The sequence below is a fragment of the Gekko japonicus genome, unplaced genomic scaffold (genome assembly GCF_001447785.1).
Source record: "Gekko japonicus isolate JY-2015 unplaced genomic scaffold, Gekko_japonicus_V1.1 scaffold2374, whole genome shotgun sequence".
Classification (NCBI taxonomy): Eukaryota; Metazoa; Chordata; class Lepidosauria; order Squamata; family Gekkonidae; genus Gekko; species Gekko japonicus.
The window spans coordinates 232,743-239,965 of record NW_015168116.1 but is presented as its reverse complement, the minus strand read 5'-3'; the positions used below and the strand labels follow the sequence as shown (position 1 = coordinate 239,965).

Below are 7,223 nucleotides of genomic sequence, written 5' to 3'. Positions count from 1 at the left end.
CCCAGAAGGGGCTTCCTCAGGCCCCCCACCCCCACCCCCCAGGATCCATCTAGCAGTTAGCAAGGATTAAAGGTGTGTGTTTGTGGGGGGGGGGGACTGTGGTCCCGGAGGAGGTGCTGGGCTCCGTGGGGTATGTGTGGGGCGGGGGCTTCCTCTCCCACACAGCCTTGATTCTCTTGTTTATGGCATGGGAGATGAGGGGGGGCCGCTCTGTGTTCCCTGCCTCCGGCTCTCCACCTGTTTCTCGCTCACTCCTCCCCCACCTGTCTCCACGTGTCACTGCCACAGGTCGCTCGGCTGGACTGTGTACAGAGGGGGAAGTGACAGGTGTGGGGCAGGATGAGAGGAAGGTGGGGCAGGCTGTTTCCACACCCCGGGGAGGCTGTCTGGGGCCAGGCTGCAGGACGCAGCTGCTGAGAGTCTCCACACAGAGCACTCCACACAGAGTTCTCCAGGTGGCCCAGAACGAGCAGAAGAAGAGATTGGATTTATGCCCCACGGCCCTTCACTGGGAGTCTCAGAGTGGTTTACAATCCCTTTCCCTTCTTCTCCCGACAACAGACACCCTGTGAGGTAGGTGGGCCTGAGAGCTCTTTCGAGAACTGCTCGTGAGAGAACAGCTCTGAGAGAACTGCAGCTTGCCCAAGGTCACGCCAGCAGCTGCATGTGGAGGAGGAGTGGGAGATTAAACCCAGGTCTCCCGGATTAGACTCTGCGCTCCTAACCACGACACCAAACTGGGTTTCAAAGCCGGCCCCGGTGGGCTTGAGGTGGGGGGTGGCCGTGGTCTGGGTTGCAGTTCAGGCACAGCGAAGCCCTGATCTCCTTCCGCTTGGAGAGCTCCTCTCGGGCACCTCATTAGCTGAGCCTCACTGTGGCCTGGCGGAGCCAAGGGTGTGCCTGAGCCTGGGCCACGGAGGCACCCAGTCCCCCGGAAGAGGTGGGGCCCGAGGGACTGGGCAGCAGGGAGGAAGATGCAGGCTTTGCAAGAGGGAGAGAGTGGGGCCTTGAGGAGGGGGCCAGGAGAGCTCTCTGGGGGGGTGTGCCCCTGAGAGAGAGGGGGGGGTTTCTGTTGGGACTTCTGTGTGTGTGTGTGTGTGTGTGTGTGTGTGTGTGTGTGTGTGTGTGGTGTTAATGGTGTGCTGGCTGTTCTCTCCGCCTTCCCCTACAACCCCCTCAGCGGCAGGATGAGGATCCTCTCCGGATGCGGCCGCTTCCAGGTGCTCTGGGCGGCTCTGGCCGTCTCCATGACCATCGGCTTCACCATCCAGCTCTTCGGAGGCTCCTTGCAGAAGAGGTAACTTTGCCTCCACTCACCTGTCGCTCTGCTCAGGGGTGGGCCCAGCACTCCGTCAAGAGAGAGAGAGGAGGTGGGGGGGGGGCTCTGCTTCCCCCAGCCAGACGGCGCCTTTGCTGATTTCCCCCCCCCCCCTCTTCGCTCCTCCCCCCCCCCCCCCGTTCTTCTCCTCCAGGCTTCTTCCCGTTCCCTGGGCCCCTCCACCCAAAGCCGAGGAGGCGTGGGGGGGGGAGGAGGAGGAGGAGGAGGAGGAGGAGGAAGTGCCCCCCAGCCCACCTGCCCCATGCCAGCCACGCAAGCACCTCGTCTTCCTGAAGACCCACAAGACGGGCAGCAGCACCATTGTCAACCTTCTGCATCGCTTTGGGGACTCGCAGGGCCTGCGCTTTGCTCTACCAGCCCGCTACCAGTTCAGCTACCCCAACCCTTTCCAGGCCCGGCGGGTCAAAGGATGGCACCCCAAGGGGCGCCCGTTTGACATCCTGTGCCACCACATGCGCTTCAGACTGCCAGAGGTGCGGGGGGGTGGGCGGGCTGTGCGCGTGCACTGGCTCTTGAGAGGGAAGCGGGAAGGGTCTCTGCCGGGGAGACACAGCGCAGCAGACTGCGGGGGGGGGAGGGGGGAGCAGAGCCTCTGCACCGGACAGGGGAGGTTTGGCTGGGAGCCTCTTTGGCCCCCGCTCCAGCAGCACAAAGGCCCCCCCCCGCTCTTTGCGCACTCTGAGCCTGCCCCCCCCTCTCTGGGGTTTCCTCAGACACAGCCCCCCGAGTGGCGTCCCCGGAGCGCAGCCTTCCACATCATCGTCCCCCCCGCTTGCGCTCGGGGGGGGGGAGTGGGCTCCAACCCCTGCACTGCTCAGGGGGAGAGCCAGCGGGGCCCCTGCGGCACAGCCTCTCGTCGCTCCTCCAGGTCCTCCCGCCTTCCAGAGAGGGCAGCCCAGGTTGGGGGGCGGTGCCCCCTGTCTCCGTGAGGAGCCCCTGCCTGTTGCCGGGGATGGCCTGGCTCGGTTCCTTTCGGCCTCTCTGCCTGAGAAGGGGGGCTGACGACTCCAAGGGCACGAGCCTCTCTCTTTGGTCAGTGAAGCGCTATCAGAGTCCGCCTGTCAGCCAGAGTGCTGAAGCAGTTAGGATGTCGGGCTAGTGGCTGGGAGACCCCAGTTCAGATCCTCAGTCTACCAGGGGAGCTCGCTGGGTGATCTTGGGCCAGTCACACGCTCTTGGCCTCACCTCGTCTTCAGGGTGGCTGTGAAGACTAAAATGGAGAGGGGAGAGGTGGGGTGGAAGCGAAGAGGAGAGGAGAGATGGGTGTTCTCCACCGGGGAGAGGTCATTTCCCCGCCTCCCGCAGCTCATTCCGGCATCTCCCTCCACAGGTCCAGAAAGTCGTGCACCCCGACAGTTTCTACTTCTCCATTGTGCGGGACCCAGTGGCCTTGGCGGAATCGGCCTTCTCTTATTACCGGGGTGTGGCACCTGCTTTCCGTCGTGCTGGCACTCTTCCCGAGTTCCTGGCGTCCCCGCACCACTTCTACCAGCCTGGGGAGCGAGGGAACCACTATGCCCGCAACCTGCTGTGGTTTGACTTTGGCCTGGACCTGCCAGTCAGCCCCGGCTCAGCGGTGATCAAAGCCACTCTTGACGAGCTGGAGCGCATCTTTCATCTTGTGCTTCTGACAGAACACATGGATGAGTCCCTGGTTCTCTTGCGCCATGCCCTGTGTTGGACCCTGGATGACGTGGTGGCTTTCCGCCACAACCTGCGCAGCCCAGAGTCTGTGTACACGCTGGAGCCCAGCACCGCTGCCCGACTGCGGGCCTGGAACTACCTTGACTGGCACCTCTACACCCACTTCAACCGTACCTTCTGGGCTCGTGTGGAGCACTTTGGTTATGCCCGCATGGCCCGGGAAACAGCCCTGCTCCAGAAGCGCCGGGCAGAGCTGATGCAGCGTTGCTTGCAGGGTGGGGGTCCACTGGAGCCGGGACACATTGCTGATGAGCGCATTCGCCCCTTCCAGTTTGGTCAGGCTCCGATCTTAGGCTATGCCCTGCGGTCTGGCCTGGCCCCCGGAGACCAGGAAGTGTGCCAGCACATGGTCACCCCTGAGCTCCAGTACAAGGACCTTCTGGATGCCAAGCAATTTCTTGCACCCTTGCAAGGCAACAGCTCCCAGCTCGGGGCATTGAGGTAGTCTGGGCAGGCCTGTGGCATCAGCGGGCACAGGGTGGAGATCCCCGTTGTGCTCGGTCATGGTGTGGGGCTTCTGCAGGATTCTGCCTGACAAGTGCTGTGGCAGAGGCCATGTCGGGGGCCAGCCTGCAGTGCCCTGACAAAACCTCCGCTTGTTCATGATGGGCACAAAGGCATCTTGTTGCTATGCTTGTATTAATCCCCCCTCCCCGCTCCCAGCAGAGTGGCACTGAAATTTTCCACTTGTTGGAAACCTTGGATCAAACTCATTTGCCATGACACCTGAAATCAGCAAGCTGGAGTTGTTTCCTGTGGACTTCAGGTGTTCCCACAGGAGGAAGCGTGTGCAGTCACTCTCAGCGTGGGAAGGCAGGGAGGGTGCAGAGGGCAGGTGCATGGAAGCAAGTGCACAAGAGCCCATCCTGAACAAACGTGTGGTCACGGGAGGCACGAGGTCCCTGTCAGGAGCCGAAATGGAATGCCACACAAAATTGAACGAGGCAGCAGAACACATTTAGAGTCCAGTGGGGCACCTGAAGACCAGCAGAGGTTTATTCTTCAAGATGCGAACTTTCATGTGCAGCATGCAGACCTTCTCCTGCCTCAGACCCCAACATTGCTGACCACCTGAAACTAGGTAGTTGTTTCTGAAAATGTCGAGGTGGGCCCTCCGGGGTGCCAGGGGCTCAATTTCCCCGCAGGCTGAGACGGCCCCATGTCCCCCCCCCCCCCCCCCCGGTCACACCCCTGTTGCCCTGGAACAGGTACTGGTATCTGACACAGGGCGCAGTGACTCTTGAAAGCTCATCAACCCCCCCCCCAAAAAAAAATGTGGTTGGTGTCTCTAAGGCAGTGATGGCGAACCTTTTAGAGACCGAGTGCCCAAACTGCGACCCAAAACCCACTTATTTATCGCAGAGTGCCAACATAGCAATTTAACCTGAATACTGAGGTTTTACTTTAGAAAAAACAACGCATACATTAACTTAAGATGATCCAAACAAAGTAAGGAAAGCAATCCCAAATGCTTTCATTGACTTAAAATTATTTGGCAGAGAATTCGACACCTTAATGATGGTCTGGGCCTGGCTGGGGCGATGGCACGCGTGCCCACAGAGAGGGCTCTGAGTGCCACCTCTGGCACCCGTCCCATAGGTTCGCCACCATTGCTCTAAGGTGTCCCTGGACTCAAATCCAGCTGTTCTACTGCCGAATGACAGGGCTGCCCTTGAAAACTCTCATCTTGTGTTGGGCTGCGCAGAATGCAGGAGTTGGATTCACACCAGCGAGGCAAGCAGAGGATGGGCTGCCGGCTGCTTCCAGTAGCACTTCTTGGCTTCCTTGGTGCCGCTCACACTCTCTCTGTTCCCAGGAGAACCATGTCCACACACCCCCCCCCCAGCCTGCTCTGGCCTCCTTTTCTGAGAAGTTGGGCCAGACTGGCAACCTTTTGCACAGGCGGCTGAGATGTTTCCTTAGTCTTAGGCCTTCCTCCTCTTCACTCAGCGCGAACAGGGGGGGAAAGCACCCCAAGTTCACATGTGCCTCTTGACTTCCAGCCCCTCTCCTGCAATCTGGAAAAGGGGACGGCGGTTCTGAATGCTCTTGCGTTGGACTTCTGAACTGACTGACGGCCATCCAGGAAGGCGGCTTTGCTCCCGGAACAAGCACATTGTCTTTGCCTGCACATCACCCCTCCCCCCCGCTGCTTTCCCTGCATCGTACTGTAGGGGGTGTCTTATGTGCTCGGGCCTTAGATGGTGTCAGCCCAGGCGGTCCACCGGGGTCAGTTTTGTCTCCTTGGCCTGGCCTCCGCGGCTCTCCAGGGTGTCTCAGGCAAAGAGCGGTCTTTCAAATCACCTCCTGCCTGGTCCTCTTGAGCTGGAGATGCCGGCGATTGTACCTGCAACCTTCTGCATGCCAAGCAGAGACTCTACCACTGAGCTGTGCATGCGCACTCAAGATGCCTTGCCAAGGAGGGCAGGGGCAGCAGTCGAATCCTGCACAGAAACTAAGGTCCAGTGCTAGTGAGCCCCCCGGGACTCAAGAGGACCCTCATTCCTGAGTAATCCTGCATCGGATCAGGAGGCAAGACACTGCAGTTGGAGCACAGATTTTGCATTAGTGTCAAACTCTGCCTTATCCTTGCCCTGCTAGAGGGATAACAGCACTGACCCACCTTATAGGGATGTTGTACAGTTATGTGAATATCTGTGACATCCTTGTGTCTATACAAGCATACTGTCGTAACAGTGTATTAGCCTAGCTGAAGAGGCTGTTTGGGTAAACAGCAAGAATGCCATGGGAACAGACCCCTGGGCTGCCTTCCCTTATTACTATTATTCACTTTATTTATAGTCCATCCTTCTCACCGAGACTCAAGGCAGATGGCACAATGGAGGTCAAATACGATCAATAGGATGAAGCATCTAATAAGCAATGGAATAGGACTAGGAACTGCAGACGTCAATCAAAATGTACAGTATTAGTCATGATGTTAAGTAATGTAGAAACTGTATTGCATAGTAATGGTATTTCATGCAGCAAGAGCTGGGCAAAAGGTACAGCAGACAGATAATGCCTACTACACACACAGGGGCCTGCTAGCCCACAGTTCTGTTACCTTCCTTTACCATTCTGTCATAATATAGCCTTATTACTTTTATTAAAATGAGTTCCCGAACAATTCCGTTTTGCATAGTTTGTGGAATGACAGAAGCACCTGCAGAAGTCGTCCTGGCAGAGCGCAGGAGGAGAGCGTAGGCCTGCAGAAATGTGGGGCCCAGGCCATAAAAGGGGCTCAGCGAGGGCCACCACCTTGAGCTGAATCCGGCAATGGAGGGGCAGCAGCCAGGGGAGTGACTGCAGCATGGGGAGTGTGTGTGTGTGTGTGCTCCTCATAACTGAGCTGTGGTCATGGCTGTTCTTAGAGAGCCCTCAAGTGCTGGGGAGGGGGGGGGGCTGAGACAAGGTAAATGGCGCCCATATGGGCGGGGCCTTTAAAAAAGCACCCCTTCCCAAGCAGGCCGTGTCCAAAGGCACTTTGGGTTGGAGCTGGAATACATCTTCCAAGGGCAGACTGGAACTTCCCTGCCCCCACTGTCCCACTGCAGCCTCCTGATCGCCAAGAAATGCCCCCCCCCCCTTGCCGGGGGTGGTGGTGGTGTGTGGGCTAGGGAATCCTGAAGGAGGAGGGGGGGTGCCCCTGCAGCAGCTTAGAGGGAGTCAGTGGGGGGGGGGGGCAATTCTGGCTGGGTCCAACATTTTAGCTGCAGTCTTTCCCAAAAGGTGGGATGGAGCCCAGTTAGTTTGAGAAAGGTTGCATCGAAACAATGGTAGAGCGGGGGGGGGCCCTCTGGGTACGCGGGTCAGGCACACCAAATGATCCACTTCCAGGGCCCTTTCCAGCTGGATCTTACTGTGTGAACTGGCCAAATCCAGTGGGGAAGTGTATTGGGGGCCTAGGCCCCGTGGAAGCAAGCTGGGACCCCGTGTTCTCCAAGGGCTTTGCCACGCAGGGCGCTCCAGCCAAGGAAGGGAGGGAGGGAGGCGGCCCCTGCCAGCAGAGACGCTCCAGGACTGCCGGGGGGGTCAGTGGGGAAGTGTATTGGGGGCCTAGGCCCCGTGGAAGCAAGCTGGGACCCCGTGTTCTCCAAGGGCTTTGCCACGCAGGGCGCTCCAGCCAAGGAAGGGAGGGAGGGAGGCGGCCCCTGCCAGCAGAGACGCTCCAGGACTG

The 7,223-nt window shown here is 59.0% G+C and overlaps 1 protein-coding gene across 1 annotated transcript in view; it reads left to right on the top strand.

The window, feature by feature from the left end:
• Nucleotides 1-4,218, top strand: part of GAL3ST4 (galactose-3-O-sulfotransferase 4) — a 4,848-nt gene extending 630 nt beyond the window's left edge. Inside the window, exons 2-4 of the mRNA XM_015414873.1 lie at nt 1,181-1,297; nt 1,473-1,812; nt 2,670-4,218. Of these exons, the coding sequence (XP_015270359.1) occupies nt 1,188-1,297; nt 1,473-1,812; nt 2,670-3,488 (1,269 nt within the window). The 5' untranslated portion in view covers nt 1,181-1,187 and the 3' untranslated portion in view covers nt 3,489-4,218. The remainder of the gene's footprint in view (nt 1-1,180; nt 1,298-1,472; nt 1,813-2,669) is intronic.
• The last annotated feature ends 3,005 nt before the right edge of the window (nt 4,219-7,223 follow it).